This window comes from Strix aluco, chromosome 1, assembly GCF_031877795.1.
Source record: "Strix aluco isolate bStrAlu1 chromosome 1, bStrAlu1.hap1, whole genome shotgun sequence".
Classification (NCBI taxonomy): Eukaryota; Metazoa; Chordata; class Aves; order Strigiformes; family Strigidae; genus Strix; species Strix aluco.
Genome location: NC_133931.1, coordinates 115,633,630 through 115,653,590, shown reverse-complemented (window position 1 = coordinate 115,653,590; position 19,961 = coordinate 115,633,630). Strand labels below are relative to the sequence as shown.

General features: G+C 43.1%; 1 protein-coding gene across 3 annotated transcripts in view; it reads left to right on the top strand.

Moving 5' to 3' along the window:
• Nucleotides 1-19,153, top strand: part of ADARB2 (adenosine deaminase RNA specific B2 (inactive)) — a 317,822-nt gene extending 298,669 nt beyond the window's left edge. For all 3 annotated transcript variants that reach the window (XM_074832022.1, XM_074832041.1, XM_074832032.1), the window contains 3 exons: nucleotides 6,891-7,072; nucleotides 12,633-12,811; nucleotides 15,702-19,153. In XM_074832022.1, the coding sequence (XP_074688123.1) occupies nucleotides 6,891-7,072; nucleotides 12,633-12,811; nucleotides 15,702-15,878 (538 nt within the window). In that variant the 3' untranslated portion in view covers nucleotides 15,879-19,153. The remainder of the gene's footprint in view (nucleotides 1-6,890; nucleotides 7,073-12,632; nucleotides 12,812-15,701) is intronic.
• Nucleotides 19,154-19,961: the final 808 nt, after the last annotated feature.

Below are 19,961 nucleotides of genomic sequence, written 5' to 3'. Positions count from 1 at the left end.
TATGCCAGATTTGCAGGTGATAATTCGCACAAGAAAATGTATACATATATAAATAAGAATTTCCAAATGTCACTGCTTCTTAGTCCTACAGCAGAGGAAGTATGAAAGACTGGACAAAATGTTAAAGAACTGTGCACTTCTCTTACTCAAGTCCATCACTCCTCCAGGTCGACTTGTAGGGGAAATTCAGAGTCTGCAACAGAGTACGGAAACCTTCCATAAACTTCATCCTCTGATTCATGGAAACACTGTCTGAGCTTCAGGCCAGTCTTTTTCCACCATAGCTCATTCCCTAGGCCCACCATGCCCTCAGTTTGACAACACATACCTCCCTTCTGTATAAAGTTTCTAGTTCTGTGCTCTGAACTCAGCAGGCTTATACATCTCATCACCAACATCTGGGTCCCTTTTTCTTCCATGCAGAGAAACTGGAGAAATTATTTCTCCCAGCATCAACCAATCCAAAACAGCAGTGCATTCCCCTCTGAACAGCTGCATAGGTTTAATTTTTGCAACTGCCATTGCCCATGGGTTGGCAGAGAATTGCAATAGTGCTGGGAGAATGTGGAGGAGGCCACCACAGTACTCCACAGCACATCAGACCCTTAGCATAAACAGGCATTCCCAGGTCTTATGTTGCCGCATTACTGCTGTTACCATGCATATGCAAATTATTTTGAGGATCTTGCTCCAAGCACTCAACATTAAGATTTATTTTTAAAATTAGTTCTTATCTGGGTGTCCCATTAGAGACTGAGTTCTGCAGTGCATGGCTCTTCCCCAAGACCCTCTTCCTTGACAGACCTTAGCAAGGGGACTGGAGACCTTAAGCTGTGGGCAGGATAGAGCTCACTGGATATCTAGCTGATGTAATTACTTCAGAGAGATGTCCCGTTTCTGTGCATCAAATTTGCACCTACACACTATGACAGTGTATAGACTTACTTGTAAATGCATGAGCTGTGGCACTTGTTCTCTTTCACAAGTCCCCTTGCAGGCTGTAGGCCTGGGGAACGTACTTTGCAGGGTCCAGGATTTGAAGGGAAGAATCCGCACAACCACTGTCTTTATACATCAAATAAAAGCCAGAATTCAGTGTTCATTTTGTAAGCTCTGGCCTTAAAATTGTTTTCTTACTACCGCTTCTCAAAAGGTCACCTTTAAAAGACTATGTATTTTCTTACCACCAGGTTAATGGTCATCCACTTCCTCATACTTCACAAAAACAGTGACATTAAGCCCAAAGGTTAAATAAATCCTTGAACATCTAAATTATACCTCACCTGTAAAATGACACAAACAGTAATAAAGGATCTCCAAATTTTGCATTACAGCATTGACAGCCTATTCTTGTCCCATGGCTAATGTTTGCTCACAAGCTAGAGAATAGGAAAGAATCTGTATTGAGAATATGTTCCGAGTATTGCAAGGTAATGTAGTATTAAGGCACTGTTTCAGGATTTAGCAGTGGGAGTCTGAAGTAGCATTTTACAAGATGAGTTGAGCACATTAAGCTGTATTTAAATGTAGCATAAAAAAATGCAAGACTCAAAGTCAGTGTTAGAAATTGGCATTCTTAGATCTATTTTAGTGTTAGCCTGTCAACCAGAGCCATTGTTAACAGAAGACTGAGCCTGACAAGGTAACTCTTAAGAAAAGCTACTTCAAAGGCTGCATATTAATGTAAATGAAAATCAATTAACACAGCCAGATCTTCAGTTAGAGATGATTTGTGCACCTGATTTGTAATTCTCTCTCTTAAGCCCTTTTTGTGTGACTGAGATTTCAATTTCAATCTTTCACCACAAGGTATGTTCCAGAAAACATATATAAACCACCTACTGTTAAAATACAGATCAAAAACTAATGCACTAGTTCCAGTTTCCAAACCAATAATAGCTAAATGGTCATATAAATAGGAACACCACAGGTGTTCTGCTGAGCACAGGCCACCATGAATAACAATTTATATTGTGTGAAGCATAGCTGGAAATATTGGTAATAGAAACTGTGGTACAGGAGGTTAACAACACACCAAGCGGGTAAGACTTAAAGCTCTTAATAATGACCAAAAAAAAGTGTCTTTTATAAAAAGTCTTAACAAAATAAGCTTTGAAATTCATCAGCAGTGCTTTTTAAGGGGTGAGGTTTCCAAAGGTCCCGAGGAGACACTTCAGTCTCACCAAGCTTCAATGGCAGGTGGACACAGTTCCCTGAGATGTTTTGAAGCATCACGCGAATTTCTCTACATCTCAGTTTCGAAGGGGTTCAAGGCCAAGGGCAGGAGCGTGTCGGCATTCAGCTTTGAGTAATGCTATGTGCAAACCAGTGCTGGGAATACTCAGCGAAGGGGCTCCAGGTGTCACACCACATCTCAGCAATGGTAGAGGAGCCACGCGCAGACCTGCATGAGGCTGCAGCGCTTTGCACCCCTGAGAGTTTGCCCCCAAGCCCCTTCCTCAATATTTTTATCATCCATATTTCAGTTGGTGCCAGGGAGGGGCCATGGCCAACCTGCATGGTGAGATGATGCTACAGCATGCAGGTGTGGAGGCTGTGATGCAGTTATGACTTGGGGACACATTTCCCCACACACCTTGCTGGTGGCCCCAGGCTGCCAGGAGCATGGGAGCTGTGTGGGGACTCTGCAGGGTCTTAACCTCAGCCCATCCTGCATCCAGGGCCGGGGGAGCATGGCATCTAATTAAAGAAAAGCTGCCTGCTCTGGGAATGCCTGCCAGCTCGTTGCTGGCATTTCCGTGATTGACAAACAGGCAAAAATATATTTATTCAAGGATTATCTATATTGAGAACTGAACGCAGGATTTTGTCTTTGTAAACAGTGAAGTAATATCTGCTCTTTGAACAAAAGGAAGGGTATACTTTCCTTCCATTTAGCACCAAAGGCTCCCATATTTAAGAGAAAAGGGAAGACATTTGGTTTTATTGATCCTGCTTGCTGAAGATTTTGGGTTTTTTAAATAAGATCTGTGACTAAGGGAGCAGTGAGTTGATTTTCACTTTATTGGAAGGGTTATTACGAAGCACGCAGAATATGTTATTAGAGAGATGCATGCCCTTGAAAACAGCCCTTAAAATCTTGCACAATTAGGAAAATTCAGAATGATCCAGCATATTTCCTCATAGCGAGAAAAGTCACTTTGATATATTGAGGACCCAAAATGTAACACTGCATTGCTCTGAATAATAATTTTATTTTGAAAAGCCACATTTGAGGAGAGTACTTTGTTACAGATGGGAACACAGCTACTTTCATGGACCTAAATTAGGCTACAGAGAAATAGCTCCTTCAGAAATGAACACCCTTATTGATAGTTTCACTGGTGCTCAGACAGATCTTTCCCTATCATCTACCTACAAACAATCCCATAGATGTTCAGATATCAAAGGACTGAGTCAGTACATTAGCCATGTGTGTTGGTCAAGGGATGAACACACAGAATAAAAGACCTTCCCCCAAATATTTGTCAGTTAAATCTATTGTTTATGCAAAATACTGAACTGGCTGCCCTCCAAGGTAGGTCTTTTTATCCACAGAACAGAAGCAGAATGAGTAACTGAAAATTTCCCCCATCATTAATGTGCTTTTTAATGTGCTCTGAAGGACAAGAGGAGCAGTGCTGGTCTTGTTTTGACCAGCTCAGAACAGGACTCCTCTTAGGAATTGTGCTGACTCAGTGGGACTCATGCATGTGCTCAGAGCTGCTTTCCAGAAAGAAACAACCAGCCAAACACTTTGCTGAACCTGGGCTAGACTTGAAAGCAAAGTTCCTTCTCTGCTTTTTCATCCCTCTTCTCTGAATGGATGCTGCTAAAACAGTGCTGTGTTGAACCAGGAAGTGGTCAGCATACAGGTGGCAGTGCCATGACCCTCCTCCCATTTCACCATCACCACCACGGTGGACAGCAGCCTTAGTATTGCCCAAGAAGACCCAGCAAGCAGTCCCCACTGAATATTGCCTTCTCGGTGTCAGCACCTTTTCTGATTTCTCTGCCCTTCCTACCATAGGGTGCTGTCTGTTTCTGGGACAGTCTCTTTTTACACTGCCTTCTACCCATCAGGCACAGATTGCTTGTTATGTTTCTTCTCCCTTGCTTTTTTGGTCTGGCCCTTCCATCCAATTTGTTTTATACCTACTTATACCTTGAAGTCAAAACCCGCCATGGCTGATTATATAAGTTTCATTGCGCACTACACCTGCCTGGGTCTTCTTTTGGGATGGGAAAATGGGGTTGTCTTGAGAAACTACTATTGTATCCAGAAAATGTGGACTCTAGCTCTGCCTCCAAATAATGCAGCAGACTTCAGCAAATAATACTGGCTTTCTGCCTTGGTTCCTTGGGGTGTATAAAAATGGGGTTTTACCTCACAGCAGCATTGTGAGTATTAATTAATGTTTATGAAATGCCTTTAATACATAGGGGATGACCTGATCATGTTTATACTATGATTTCCAATAATGTAATTCCATTGACATCTGAATCCCTTGTTACACTAGGATGAACATGTTCAGAATTAGGCAAAGAAATATGTCTAAAGAAAAGGAAGGTTCCTTGCGAAGAATTTAAATCAAATAACCATTATTACTTGCAATTTATGATCTGAACACAATCCCCTATTTTGGTAAATAAAGCTCAGATGATTTCTTGTGATGTGCATATTGATAAAATTCAAATATTGTTGAACATATGTTGTTTTTCTGTTTAGCTGCTTTTTTCTCTCCTTCAATCAAATATACAAGTGGTTTCTTTAAGGAAATATCAAATGTTGAAAAAACATTGATATCTTACAAGTTTCCATCTGGACAAAAATATCACTGTCTAATTTTTTTACTTGCCTTAGAAGCTGGTCAGAGGCCTAGTACTGTTAGCTGAACTCAACTCTATTTCTTAAGCTTGCATTATTAATTTTGCATCATGATAAGATATTTACTCAAAGAGGCAGCTAGTACTTTCCTTTAAAAGTGATGTTATTTGCAGGAATGACCACATTTTTTTTTCCCCAAATGAAGTTATGCAAATCTGATCGACTAAAGTAAATGTTTCATAAAACCAATGACTGTTTAAATTGTGGGACTAAATTGTTTGTATATAAATATTACCTTTTATATTCCATTTGAGTTTTATGTAGATGAACACATTACTTTAATGACCTGCATTTACAGAGGGAAACAGGGAGAGTCTGACTCTGAAATCCTCAGCAGCCAGATGGCTGCCTTTTCTTGCATGAGATTAAAAGATGTTTCTCATTCACAGCCCTGCTTCAGAGGCAAATTAATACAGCCAGCTAAATTGCTTGTGTTTTTGGAATAAAATTTAAAGAGAACTTTTTAAAGCAATTGGTGTCGCAGGTTCCTAGAGCAGATTGCTCTCCAGGTACAGCATGCTGGTTTTAAACATTCAGTAATTAATGGAAAGTATTCCGTGTTAATTGACTGCTTCAGGAAAGGGAAATATAATGACTCCTTATTAATCATGAAAAGAGACATACAGCACGGAAGCACTGCAATAATTGCACTAACGGTTGAGAAATGTTAATTAATGAAAAGAACAATGATGTAAGAAATTAGCTAACATAATGCTTGCTGCTGATGGAGATTGTGCTTTAAACACATTATTTAGCATGGCAGCCACTGGATGTTGCCTTAAATAGCAGACACCTCTTACCTTCTCCTTCAGTCAGCTACGGAGTTCCTAATGTTGCCGGTGTTTTGGTTTTTAATGAGCCAAAATACACTCTCCAAAACTACATTTTCTGAAGCGTTTTCAGTTTGAACTTCTGAACTCAAAACTATTCAAACAGATTGACAGCATTTGACATATAAAAATATTATCCAAGTGTAAGAGAGCATGTTAGTGTTTGTGTGGTGGGGAACAACTTCTTGTTAGATGGGCTGAGCTAAATAAGTTTGCCAAGAAGATAACTGCATCATGACTTCCTTCCCCTATTAAATTTTTCCACTTCTTAACCAATTACCTGTCCCCTGAAGAGTTTAGAGCGAGCATCCTGTCATATTTGTGCCTAGCTTGATGTAAAAACTCGTAATCTATTAAAATGCAGAACAGTTCTGGCAACTAATCCAACATCAGTAGTATGGAGCTCACAGTCAGTAACAGATTGAAGGCCCCAAGATTTCCACCATTACTCTCTTGCACCTTTAAGACAGCAACAGAGTGACATAGCCATCATTCTGAACACTTTAGAGTAGGTCAAACTATTGGTTACATTATTGGTTGCCTAAAAGTGTAACTTATTTTTTCTGTTCAGGAACAGTGTTTGATTCTTATGGATGTATTCATATCTGCATGATCATTTGTGCAAGGAAATGTCAGCATGTGAGGCTTTCAAAAATTATTCACAAAAATTTTGTGGGAATTTTCGCCACCTAAGGCACATGTTATCTTGGCTGTATGACTAGGGGATGGTACTAATGTATGACAAAAGATAAATAAAGGTAGAATAACAAAAGCACTCATTTTAGCTCTACTGTTGCAAGCATAAAGTTATAGATGCAGGAAAAAATTAAAATTCTGCTAAAGACATGCTAAATGAACGTCCATCAAACAGAAGATGCTTTTATAAATAATAGCTCTCAACAAGAGGCCTCTGTTTGCAATAACAAGACAAAAATACATGCCTTAAATCAGTGGCATTGCAGTAATCTAAAATGATGATAGAGGGGGAATCAGTCCACGGATGTATAATAATCCAACAGTGCAGTGCTTCATGCATCATAGACAAGGACAGGAATGGTTTCATCCCTCATCCCTCCAACCCATGTGCTGGCCTTTGTTGTTTTTCCCAGGGCAGCTCTCTTGTGGCCATTCCTCCACCCATGTGTTTTATTGCTCCTGAATTTCTTTTCCAGATGGAACATCCTTGGGCTCCAAGGTGCTCTCCTCAGCTTCTTCATTGAACCCATGTACTTGCACAGCATCATTGTGGGAAGCCTCTATCACACTGGTCACCTTTCCCGGGTAATGAGCCATAGAATAGAAGACATTGGTCAGCTGCCAACTTCATACCGGCGCAATCAGCTGCTTCTCAGTGGTAAGCAAACACCTGCCTGCAAGACAAATGATGCCCTCTCCCATCACTAATTGTGCCACTCACCAACAGGAAAGTTTACTTGTTTGTAAGTAAACCATTAGCCCATGCCTCCTTTTTTTTTTTTTTTTTTTTCCTGAAGAGTATGAATTTGTAGAATGAAGAAACTGATGCATTTAAATCCAGTTCCTTTTTCACACACAGTGAGCACAAAAAGGACCAGTAGTGGACATAAGCTGACTAGGAAAACTAACACTGTACAAAGACTGCTCAAAGTGGAAAAAAAGTGTATGACTAAGTGAAAGATTTCTAAAAACCAGTGAAGAAGTTTTCAGTAAATTTTAAGTTTTACTCTCTCCCGTACCACTCTCCCTTACCCAGTGAGCACAAATATGTGTGGAGTCACGAGAATCAGCCCTCGCATCTCTGGTCCTGTGCATGCAGCCCTGCCATCCATACCCCTTACTCGGAGCCCCCACTCCTTCACCGCTTGCTAGCCATCATGTTTGGAGCAGATGGCCATGAGAAAAGGGCTGTTCATTCGTGCAGGAGACCCTGCCTGCTCAGCAGACCTCTGCGATGCCTTGCTGCCATCTGACAAGGCTGCTGCCTGTCATGTGATCATCTCCACAGTTTCCAGCTATCTTTTGGGCTACTCTCACTGCCACCACTTCTCCTTCCCAGCCCCCATCCCTACCCCAGTCTCAGGTCCTTTCTATTCCATCACCCTGGCTCATGGTTCCTTAACCACCATCCAGGCAGCAGCTGTCTGGCCTCATGCCAGCAAAATCCCACCGTCTCTAATGCCTTCAGATTCTCACAAGGCATGTGAGTGCTAAGGACCACCAGTTCTGCACAGGATTAGACCCTTATATGACTTTTAGACTCTGATAATTTTTTTTCAGAAGGTTTCCCTGAGATGTCAGGGTTACAGAGATGGGAGGTCAGGATGCTTTAGTAGCGTACACCATTGCCTTTCAAAGTCCTCTAGGTTCCTCAGTCAGGAGAGTGCTATTTTATCCCTTATCTATTTCATGTTCTTTTTTTTTTTTAATGTGTTCTTGTGACAAAATTAGTTTGGCTGAGGCAGAAGTGATAGTTTAGCCACTGGGGAAATTCTCAGGTTCTGTGTGGTTTAGTATATCTTGTAAGTGTAATGTGCATGTACGTGTTATGAGGTGAATAAGTCAAAAGGCTTATCCTTTTGAACAGCTTATCTCCATTTTTTAACTCTTCAGTGCAGCTAGCCAAAGACTGTGCAATGCAAGTATGCAGGAAACTCTGCTTCACGGTCCTCCACCCCATGCCCCCTCCTGTCCCTCCTGCCCTGGTTCAGCATGGGCATGACTCAGCCCCTTCTTCCTTCCCACACCACATCGTAGGAGGGAGGAAAGGAATCACAGCTGGTCAGGAAAAATCTCCCCATTTCCCAAACCTGGCTGTTATTTTTGCAACACACCCGTTTGCCAGAAGCCTCTGCAGCTCCCACTGGGGAGGTTGTTCTCATCCTGTGCCAGCCCTAACTCATTATAAGTCCACCCATACATTAAGGTCAAAATCACACCCACTTTCACTGTGTCTGCAGGATATACAGGGAAACCCACTTCAACTGTTGGAGGACTGAAAATACAATAAGGGATATAACAACAGAACAGCTATTGCTTTGATGGGTTGGCCTTGCACCGTAAAAGTAATGGCTCATACATGGCCCAAGTGCGCATTTATGCCCAAGAGTCATTGCCAAAGATTTCAAGGGAGGTAGAAATGTATCCGAGGGCTCTTGTGTAATTTTAAATATCTGCATGCTTCATGGCTGGGTTCCTCCCTCCCAGAGACTTCTGTTCGGAAAAGCTTTTGCTTTGCTTTCGGTTGTATTTGTGGGCTTTCTTCAGCCCAGGAGAAGCAGTGGGAGGAATCTGTCTCTCTCTGTCTACATTGTTTTTGTCTCTGAAGCCATTATTTGTAATCTTCCCTCCCCCACAAATCCCAGGGATCCAATACTGCTTAAAACTTACATTGCTGAGGCTTGTGCTGCATTTCTCTTACCTGGAAAACTATGCTGACAGCATATCCAGTGACTAAGGAGATGGGCACCTAGCAAAAGCCAAACCAAATGCATTAGAGACCAAACCTCAGCAACCTCAGCCAGAAAACTCCACCTCCCATGCTCCTCTCAGGGATCCGACTAGCCAGGGATTTCAAATTGCAGGACTCCTTCAATTATAAGGATGCCAATTTTTTCACTTGATCATAGTAGTACAAACATTTCAATGGAGAAGAGAGTCACAATGTGGGATGAGATAATTCCTTGGCCCTACAGAAAAATAATCAGTGAGGTTTTCCACTCGCACCAGTCCAACTGGAAATCCACTCATTCACTTGGATTATTCTTGGGTGTATTTTTTTGAAGAAAGAAAAGCCCTGTGTCATTTTTATTTCCTTTTCTCTTAAGATTAAAACCATTCTAAATGGTATCCTGAAGAGGCATGAGACTTTGCTGGGAGAGAGGGGAGAATGAGGACAGATTTCAGTTCATATACCACAATATTCAAGTTTATATTATTTGTACAAAGGCTTTTTCTTTCGGTTTCTATGGTCTCCTATTGTACTCTGTTGTGTTGGTTTTAAGGATGATGTTTTACATAAAGGAGAGAAAATGATCTAGATTATTTGGGTGTTACCTTTCAAATAAAATCAGAACAGCTCTTTTTCAAAAGAAAAGCATGAAAAAAGTGTTAAGTATAAAGTGTAAAGGATCAAAAACAACAATCAGAGAATATATCTAGGCTCTATATTTGCATCTGTCATGAGTCTCATGGTGTTTTCTTTAAAGCCTCTTCTCTTGCATTTGGAAAATGATGTGAAAATATCTTCTATTTACTTAAATACATGTACTTATATATGATAGCTGGGAAAAGAAAGCATGAAAGCCAAACCAGCATGGAGGGTGTTCCAGGCATTGGGGGAAGCTCCCAGGTGTCACAGAGGTCCACCAAGAGCACAGGTCCCAGGCTGGGCGGGGGCTTACATGCCCCACCTCCCCACTGATAGGCACCCACAGCCTGCTCTGTCCTCCATACAGCCTTTCCTTCTTTTCCTCTGGTCAGTGTTTTCATAGCATTTTTATTGCTTTAGTGGACTGTGGCAACTTTGCACAGCAGGGTGTTGGCTCTCATGTCTTTTGGCACTCAGTTCCCTAAGCTTTTGGGTGCTATCTCAACAGAGAATGGTGCATAGTGTCAAACAGCCGATTTTGATCTGTTTGCATCTTGTTCTGTATAGAGGTGTTTCAATAAGTACCAGAGAGCTATCTGATTTTCAAGGGCTCAGTTTATATCCTGTTGCCTAGGTGAACTGGAGTTTTAGATGCAGACTGATCTGTTATCTTGGGGGGGGGGGGGGGGAATTGAAAGAGGTATTAATACAACATGAATGTGTTTACAAATCCTGAGTGAGGTTGTGACTTAGCTGTAACTCTCTTCTACACACAGTAGCGAGTTCAGTTCCAGTGACTGAGATGATTTCTGCAGTTCCAGCTTTGCCACCAATACAAAGTGGTTGTGCCATATAATTTTTTTCCCTTCAATGGCCACCTCTCTCTCTGTGTGCATGCTCAGTTCCATCTGGCTCTTGCAGCTCCCTCCCAGGGCAGAGGGGACAGGAGGAAAGAGGGAGCATGTCCCTCACTGACATTGCTTTCCATGATGATGAGAGGCAGGATGCAGAAGCTGCACACAGAGGCAGCGTCCCTGCCGCAATGGACCCTGCACAGCAATCCACTTCTCCCACAGTCTCTCTCTAGAACTTACCAAGCTCAGCATGTTTAACATGGTGACAGATGCTGCATTCCCACCAGGTCCCATCTCCTCCCATTCTGCCTGAGTTCAGCAGATGCTCATGGTGTGCATCCGTTATGAAAATGAGATCCCTGAGTGAGAAAGGGCACTTTGGAAAGGAGGGGCTTTGATCTCTCTTCTTTAATCTCCTCCTCTCTGAACAGCCCATATCAGTACTTCTCACTCTCTGCCAAAGTTCTTTGAAACCCTTTAGCAGAAAAGGCAAAGGACCTTTCTCTGTTGCCCTCCACCCAAGAGCAATGAAAGCAGGTCCCATCGAGCTGTGCAAACTGTGAGCTGTTGTTGGAGCTGCTGCAGGCAGTGGCTCCAATGGGAGCTGCTGTTTCAAAACAGAGATCCAGTCCTGGTGCTGGCTTGTGCCAGGATGACTGTGCCAGCTGCCCACCAGCATGGTCCCCACCTGCCTGCTCACCACAGTGGCTCTTGTTGTCCAGGTTTGCAGGCAAGTGGCCCACACAGCAAATTAGTAGAGAGGGATTCAACAGCTGGATCCAGACACATCGTCCAGTGCCCACATTTTCCAAAATATTCAAACTGCTTCAGGTCACTCTGTTTTTTCCAGCCTTGGAAGCTCCCAGTGTTGATTCCTTGCTCCCAAAAGCACTAATGAGCAGGGCAAGGCAGAGCTCATTTTGTTGAATTTATCCTGTGCTGGAAAATAAACCAGCCACTTTCTTTATTCCTCTTATTTCCTTACAAAGACTAATCCCTCCCTGGTTTCAGGTATAAGAAATGAGAAAGTGACAGGAGTCACGGAAAGGTTGAACTACACTAAATAGTTAAGAAAAAACAGGAATTCACATGATTAAAAATAACTCTGTCTCATGTACACACCCACACCTGACCTTGCAGCCCTATCTGCATTTAGAGCCAAGGGAGATCTCACCCATGTAGGCAGTGGACTCCAATATGTGATTCAGATGTCCAAAATTGGCCATGTGAATGACACAGAGGTCATTCAGTCACCCCAGGTGATCAAAAACATCATCATTGTAGCTGTCTAAAATTAAATAATATGCATTTCACTTAAACATGTCCAAAATATTTTCATTAAGACACTAACTAGCTCTTGAAGAGATTATTGCACCCATACAAGGTAGGAAACCTGCAGGCAGACACAAGGTGAGGAGCAAGAGTTTTCTGTGTAGGTCTGTGATGTCTACAATGTCATTATTAACTTGGATCTAAGAATCAATCTGTGATGATGAAATGTATGTTTTGTATTTTCTTATCCCCTGTTTAAACCCCCTGTGATCTAGACTTCACATCACCACAAAGGCCCCAACAGTTAACAGCAGATTAATATGCTGAACCATGGAAAACTCACATGGAGGAACTCATGGCAAAAGCACTTTTCTGCTTTTTCCTTTTAAAAACCAGTTATCCCATTAAAGCCTTTCTGAAAGATTTCACTCAGCAACCGTCACACTGCTGTCAATAGCACGCACTACAATCTAACACTTTTCCTTAAGCTAACGAAAGGTTTGCCTGCAATGTGGAAAAAGATCTATTGGAATTTCTAAATTATGTCACTCTAAGGTAGTCAGCCTTGTAACATTTAACTGATGGTGACAACAGCATGTGCAGTGCACAATGACAGCACGTTCGCTCAAGGATGTCTCATGTGCCACAACGACACACCACATGTTAGCAGCCTCTGAAGGTTTTGAGCACTGGATGTTACTGGTGTCCTTCTCTCCTGCCAGGGGTTAGCCATGCTGATGCTCGGCAGCCTGGAAAATCTCCCAGTTTCAGTGTGAACTGGATTGTGGGGAACGCCGACCTGGAGGTTATCAATGCCACGACAGGGAAGAGGACCTGTGGGAGTCCCTCACGGCTTTGCAAGCACATGTTCTTCACTCGGTGGGCAAAGCTTCATGGCAAGGTGGGTCTGATGCGCTGACAGGACACTGCTGCCAGCTCTACATGGGCTAGTAAGGGTCAACCCTGTTTTGGTAATCTCATGATGAAGCTGCAGCTTCCACAGGTGTCCTGAGTCCCTCCTGGTAGGACCTGGGAGAGGATCAGGAGCTGAGAGCCTGCAGAGTCAGCTATGGGAGCTGAGTCCAAAGACAGCCAATGGCAGAAACCCATGTGGGTTTGGAGCAGAGATGGGTGTTCTGGCTATCCTTGGCAATGGAGCCATGCTCAGATGAGCAGTCAAAAGTCAAGAGAGTGTTAAGCAGCCATACAAGCACAACTGGGTAATTTTTCATGCATCTCACCCCAAGTATCCCTTTGACTCTAAGGGAAGTATTGAACTCACTAAGTCTCAGAAGCCTGAGTGAAGTATTTCTCATCACCTTGGAGGCATCTACCTCACTTCACTGTTCCACAGGCATTTAGACTCTCAACCTAAACGACTCACAGTCTCACCCAAGTGAGCTGACTAAAGCAGGTTTGCCCCTTCCCCTCCTCCTCCCCACTCTCCCAGATGTGCTGATAAATCTATACAACAATACAGCTGCTCCTCTCAAGGTGAGTGGCCAGGTGCTGAAGGCTCTCTGATTTCATTACACTCAGCAGCAGTACAATTTAACAGCATTAAAACTACAGGTTGTACTTAATTAAAATGGCCATCACCCCTTTACAGCCCTGCTTTCTCTAGGGAAGATAGCCATGAACTTCCCTTATTTGAAATGGCACTGAAGTCAACCTGCCCTCACACTTCAGTTACTTCCCACAGACAGGAGAGAGTGTCAAGATAGACAGATGTTGAAAAACTACAGGGTGGAGCCTAGAGATGTAGGACATGTAGGAAGAAGCTTGATGTGGAATAAGGAAATGTTCCTCTCGTTATTCCTTGTTCTGGAGTCGCCATTTCTCCTCTTGCCTGACCCCTCAAGGAAGTGCTGGGGGAGAGAAGGACCCAGATACCAAGGTGGTGAGCCTGACCCCACCACTTTAGGAGGAGCAGCAGGGCAAATGCAGTGTCTCTTCAGCCCACCTACTTTCACTGCTGGAATATTAGTTTGCTATAAAGCTTATCAAGAATTGTCCTGCAGTCCATGTAGAGTGGGAGAAGATGAGGACAAGAAAAAATTATTTTATTAAGTGTCAAAACCTTTTTCCTGTTGGGAAACGAGTGGAAAAGATAAAGGCAGAGTTGATGGCAGGGAAGTCTGGAGCCACTTCCACAACAAAGTCATTCAGGAAGGCAAATGGACAGGCAGGGTGGAGAGGTATGAAGACAAACCCAAAGGGGTTGTTCTGCTCTGCAGGAGACCCCAGGGAAGGAGGCTGGTGAGATTCATTCCATCCTGGGCAGCGGCATAACCTCACAGGGACCTGGGAGAGAGCCTGGGAGGGAGCAGAAGGGACCAATGTAGCTTCATGCCCAGGTCTCAGTCACAGTTTGGTGGCACAGGTCCCAGACTATTTCCTGCACAGCAGGTGGCATGGGAAGGGGTGTGAGAAGCACTCCCACTGCCCCCAAAATGGAGGGATCCTCACAGGAACAAAACCTGGGGCAAGCTGGGCCCCAGGGCAGGCTATGGCCAGGACTATGGCCAGGAGAGCTGGCCTGCACATGGATCACACCATGGGGCTGGGGTGAGCAGGAAGGAGTAACTCATGGCTGGGCAGGGCACTTTGCTTTTGACAAAACAAAGCATTTGATAATGTCATCGGTGTCCACCTCTGGGGTACAAAGGGGCAGCTGGAGGGGAGCCACCCCACCACCTGCCAGGCCAGCTCGTGGCCCATCGGCACCCGGGCTGGCAGCATTGCCCTCCCTTGCCAGCTGGGCCAATACACGCCCGGCCAGAGCAGCCCAACAGTGTGCTGGCACCACACAGACTGGAACAGCTCATTTCAGTCTGCGCATCCGCCTTTTCCTTTAATCTGCCTTTCAGCATTTCTCCTTTTTAGAGAGAAGGAAAAGAGTATTGCTTGCTCACCAGGCTGTGCTTTGAGGGCACATTTTCCTACAGGGTGCTATTTCCCTGGCTTGTAAGAGCTGTACTTTCACCCGTCGGCTTGCTCTAAGGCATTTTCCAGACTTCGTTTTCTTTCATATAATGTCAAAGCCTCACTGCTCGTTCGGCACTGTTAAGACTTGGGCGGGTCAGAGGAGGTTGTTTATTTAGTCCTTCTGCAAAGCGAAGGGTGTCTGCTCCCTCCTGTGTGCTCCAGGTGATGAGGGGCAGTGGACATGTGGCGTTGTCTCCCGAGGCAGTTCCCAGCGTGCGGCTCCAGTATCCTGACAGAGCACTCACTTCTCCCACACCAGCATGAATCCTGATGCCTAATTTCTGCCCTGTACTGGGCAGGTTTCACAGCATTTCCAACAATAACAGATTAAAGAAGGAAAAGGGGAGAGTGTAGGCGGGGACGCTCCTTCCTGAGTCTCTTGGCATTACTTGGAAGCACTGACCTGTTCCACATCCCAAGCTAAACTGAGCACATTCTTTAAAGATCCCCAGAAAGGACTCTTTTTCTATTTTTGTCCCTAAAAATCATCTTAACTGAGAAGTGGGGTTTTGCCTTTGTAAAATACACCAAGATTTGCTACTGCCTGTGCCCACTCCAAGGCAAAGCTGTTTACCCCATTCCTCTTTGCCATGGCTGGAAACCGTGTCACAGGCATTTATTGCTTCCCTGTTTTTATGTTGTTAAACCAAAAGCAAACACACAAAGCACAATGATTGTTTGTTGCTTATGAAATGTAGACAGGAAGATTATACAGCTACTGAAGCCTCCTGTTTCTTTTGGCTCGTTGGTTGATTTTTTTATTATTTCATTTTTTTTCCCCTTCCCTGATTTTTGTTCTGCAGCTGAGCACACGAATACCAAGCCATGGAGACATGCCATCAGTGTACAGTGAGGCAAAGCTGGTGGCTCAGACGTACCAGTCTGTCAAGCAGCAGCTGTTTAAAGCGTTTCAGAAAGCCGGTCTGGGCACCTGGGTGAAGAAACCCCCAGAGCAAGATCAGTTCCTACTAACTGTATAAATCACTTGACACCTTTGCTACAGGACTGGATCAAATCAGCTGGAGAGAAAGCTAGGCAGGACACGTGAACCGAGAGAATTGAAGCAGTTTGAGATTTAGTAGCAACCTCCGTGGGAATATTTGCTTTTAATTCTGTATTGGAAATACGTAAATAGAAATGTGTCTGATGCACTGAACTCGAATTTAGAAAACTGCTTTCTCATGATCCCTTCCCAAGAATGCACCTGTCCAAATTATAATGCCACTCCCACAAAGATTCTGCATTTCATTGTTTATTGTTGTTGGTTATTATTGATTTAAGGCATTAGCATGCCACCTGTCTGATCCAAAATAGCATTTGTTTTCCCTCACACAATCAGTGAGAGTCATCACTGAATAATGGAAAATAGTGAGCAAAGATGGAAGTACCCCAGGCACACAGCATGATAGCAAGTCTCGGAGCATCCATAATAATCCGCAAAAAAGGTGTCTAACCTCTATGCAAAAATCATCCTGTTAGCTTTCTAAATCTGTGAGAAAGAATTTGGACCTAAAAGATATGCAACATTTTTAAACTCTGTTCTCCAGTGCTGGCTCTGAGCACAAAGCCGGGCATCAAGATTCCCCTGGTTTTTACACTTATTCCCTCTGATGCTTTGGACGAACCACTTCCCACCAAATCTTCAAATCTGGCCACAAGTTTTGCATGCTGAAAATTTTAATTATCTGGGCCCAGTTCATCACACATGCCCTTTAGACACCAGCCAGGATGCAGATGCTTGTCAAGAGGGCAATTCAACCCTGCGCTGCCTGCAGAGGTGCACAGCTCTGCAGGGGCTGCCAGTGAAGACCAGTGTGAAGATGCTCCTAGCCCTGTGAAGATGCTCCTAGCCCTGGAGTGTCAGGTAGCTGCCTAAAATCAGGCAGGCTGGAGCCAGGACCCAGAGCCACAGATTTCCAAGCTTCTGACAACCCCCAGCTCTAAATAAGTGGGTGTGAGCTCAGGATGCTCCATACATCTGAAAAATCACTGGGTTGGGTAGCCACAACTAAGACACCCCAAACGAGAGAGCACATTTGATACTTGGCTCTCTCCTGCCTCAGTTCCTTCACATGTCAAATGGGGATAATAATATTTAACTGCTTCACACTAAGAAACTTGTCAGGATCAAAGTGCTCTGGTCATATGCAATGGTGTAAGCCAGATTCTGTCACTCTTACAGTGAGTTTTACCCCTCCACATAGTCCAATTGATGTATGTGCAGCAGATGCAACTACAGGCTTGGGCAGGGTGGGTAAGGTCTTACTCAATGTAAGAGCTTTCAGATTCTAGCTCTGTGTAAATGCCAAGTATTATTATTATTCATGTTCATCTGCAGACTGAAAGGCAGGTGGGGCTTTTCAATTAGGAGATGAGTAGTACCAACAGTTAAATATTTTCTTCACAAATGTTTTCTTCATGGGTCTGATATAACCTCATCTTTGAACCATCCCAAACTTCATCAGAATACAGAAGATACAGTCATGGGAGAACTGAGCTTTGATAGTCCCACTGCAGAACCAACCTTCAAATGCCCTGTACATTTCTTTCAGCTTTTGCTTTTTTAAATGACAGGATTTGCGGGTATATAACTACTGTTTTCTTTTTATTCCTGTGATTCTCTTTAAATCTGTATATAACATGCTGCTACTGATTTGTGATAATTGTCTTGGTATTTTCTCAGAACTGTCAAGCTGAGTTACTTTTCAAACAACACAAGGCTCATATTTTTCCATGTAATTTCCTTTACACGGGAAACTGTTCCTATCAATAAAGATAGATGCTCTTTGTATAGGGTTTATCATGTTTGGAGAGCCATATGCAGTAAATACATTGTTTATTGATGCCCACAATAGAATAGCTACAGTATTTTGATGAGATTTTATTTTTAGATTATAAACTACAAGATGTATCTATAGTGTCTTGTATAAAAATAATTGTGATAAACTAGAATTTTTAAATTAGATAAAACAAAGCTCTCCCCTTACAGAAACCTTTGCAGCAAAATAATACATTCCACATTAACTACCAAAAATATTTAAAAAAAATCCTTATAGTAGAAATAGCTAAAAAAAAAAAAAAAAAAAAAAACCAAAACAAAACACCAAAACCAACAACAACAAAAAAAAACCAACAAAAACCTGAGACGTTTCAATAATGGAAACATTTTGTGATAACCGCTTTGTCAATACTTTGACCACTTTGTCAGCTATTCTGATTAACATTCAGAGTATTTTTGGCACTTTCTGGAGCTTTCCAGTACCTCCACCTGGTCCCATCCTCTAACACAGCTCTTACTGGTGCAGACATCCGGTGTGATCTGGGCAGCAAAGGTGCCCAAAGGATCAGTGGGTGGACAGGGGATCAGGCCCATGACTGGAGGTGTGGGAGAAGCTGTGGGTGACACTGGCAGTGGTGGCCTCAGGGGCTCCAGCTGTTCCCACCAAGGGAGAGAAACCACAGGGCAACCAGAGAGGAGGACAAGGTTTCTCATGCGGAGATCCACAGGGCAGGGGGAAGCAATGTCTTCTACTTTTCCTCTCCAAGTTACTCTTTATATAGCACACAAGAGACCTCAACAGCTCCTCCTTATATCTCCCTGCCCTCATCCATCCTCCTCCAGCCCTGGCATGATGTCAACTCAACTAATGCATATAGCTCCACAGGCTGGTGTTGCAGCTACTGTGACAACAAAACACCGTGCCTGGTTATTTTTAAGGACAAAAAGGAAAGTGTGGTGGGATTGAATTATCCTTTGTTGCAAGAAATACATAAATGCAATCCTGGATTCAGCTGCCAGAACGAATTTAGTAGTGGGGACCAAACCAAGTTCCCACTGCAAGTGGGCGTCAGCTGATCTCATTGAAGACAATGGAGTTGCACCTGCTTGCACTAGGGTTAATATGACCTTAAATGTCTACTTCTCCTCATTACGTGCAGAGATAGAGTGTGATGGGACCACATCCCAGAAGCACACATGACCTATACACAGCATTTCCTGAAGCAAAGGAAAAATTGCTCAGTAGTAATTCTTTAGTGAAGATTCTGTACATAACACGCATGAGTGAATGGCAATACTGTACTAATGGATGTACATTTGTAATATTTGTAAAAAAAGAAACAAAAAAGACAACAAAAGAAAATAAATCTGAATTTACATATGTGAATTTGCTGCTAAGTTCTGTAAATTGCACTTCAGTGATACCTGATAAGTGAATGTTTCTGTTAAGTGAATAAAATGCCAAGTAAAATTGTTCTTTCACTGTTTGTTGACCATTTTTCACTGTGGCTTAGCAACCAATTTGAATGTGCTCCAAAATGCTAGTATGTATTTTTACACACACCTACTGTAAATCTATAGACAACATGTTCTTATTCCGTTTGGATTTGACGCATCCTAGGAATCACACATTTGTATTGAGAGATGGACGTGCCCGCTCATGTAGAAGGTGCCATACAGGGACACAGTCTTATCCTGGAAGAAGGGTGAACTGGGTCCATCTCTAATTTGATCCTTCCAGGTTACTCTCAAAGACCTCTCAATAAAAATTAAATACGTTTTTGCAGACTCACATTTCATAGCACTTGCTGTGTAAATCTGCTTAAGAAAACTAAAGTGATGAACAAAAGGTCAGTACATCTCTGCAGATTTCTTCTTCATTGGTGGAGTGGCCTTGGTTTACTCTTCCTTTAAACTATCGGTATTCAGCTACAGCAGACTAAAGTCACACTGAGCCCAAATGACACCATCCACACAAAGGTTTAACATGCATTACTGTACGAGCATCACCTGGTGCCTTGAGATGATTTCCCTCAGACAGTCGTCATAGAGATCACTGGTGTTACGGAAACCTCCAAAGCCTTTCAGAAGAGCCCACTGTCAAAGTATAAATACACTAACAGTGAAAATTGTCTAGAAAGAGATTTCCCTGTCCCCCTCCTTGTAAAGATTTGTTTCCAAGATGAAATTGAGCCCAAGAGTTCACAGAGAGCCCCATCAGTTCGCTGGGCCCAGCAGCTCTTTTTTTGCTCATGTTGAAGAAGTCAGTGCTGGACCCACATGG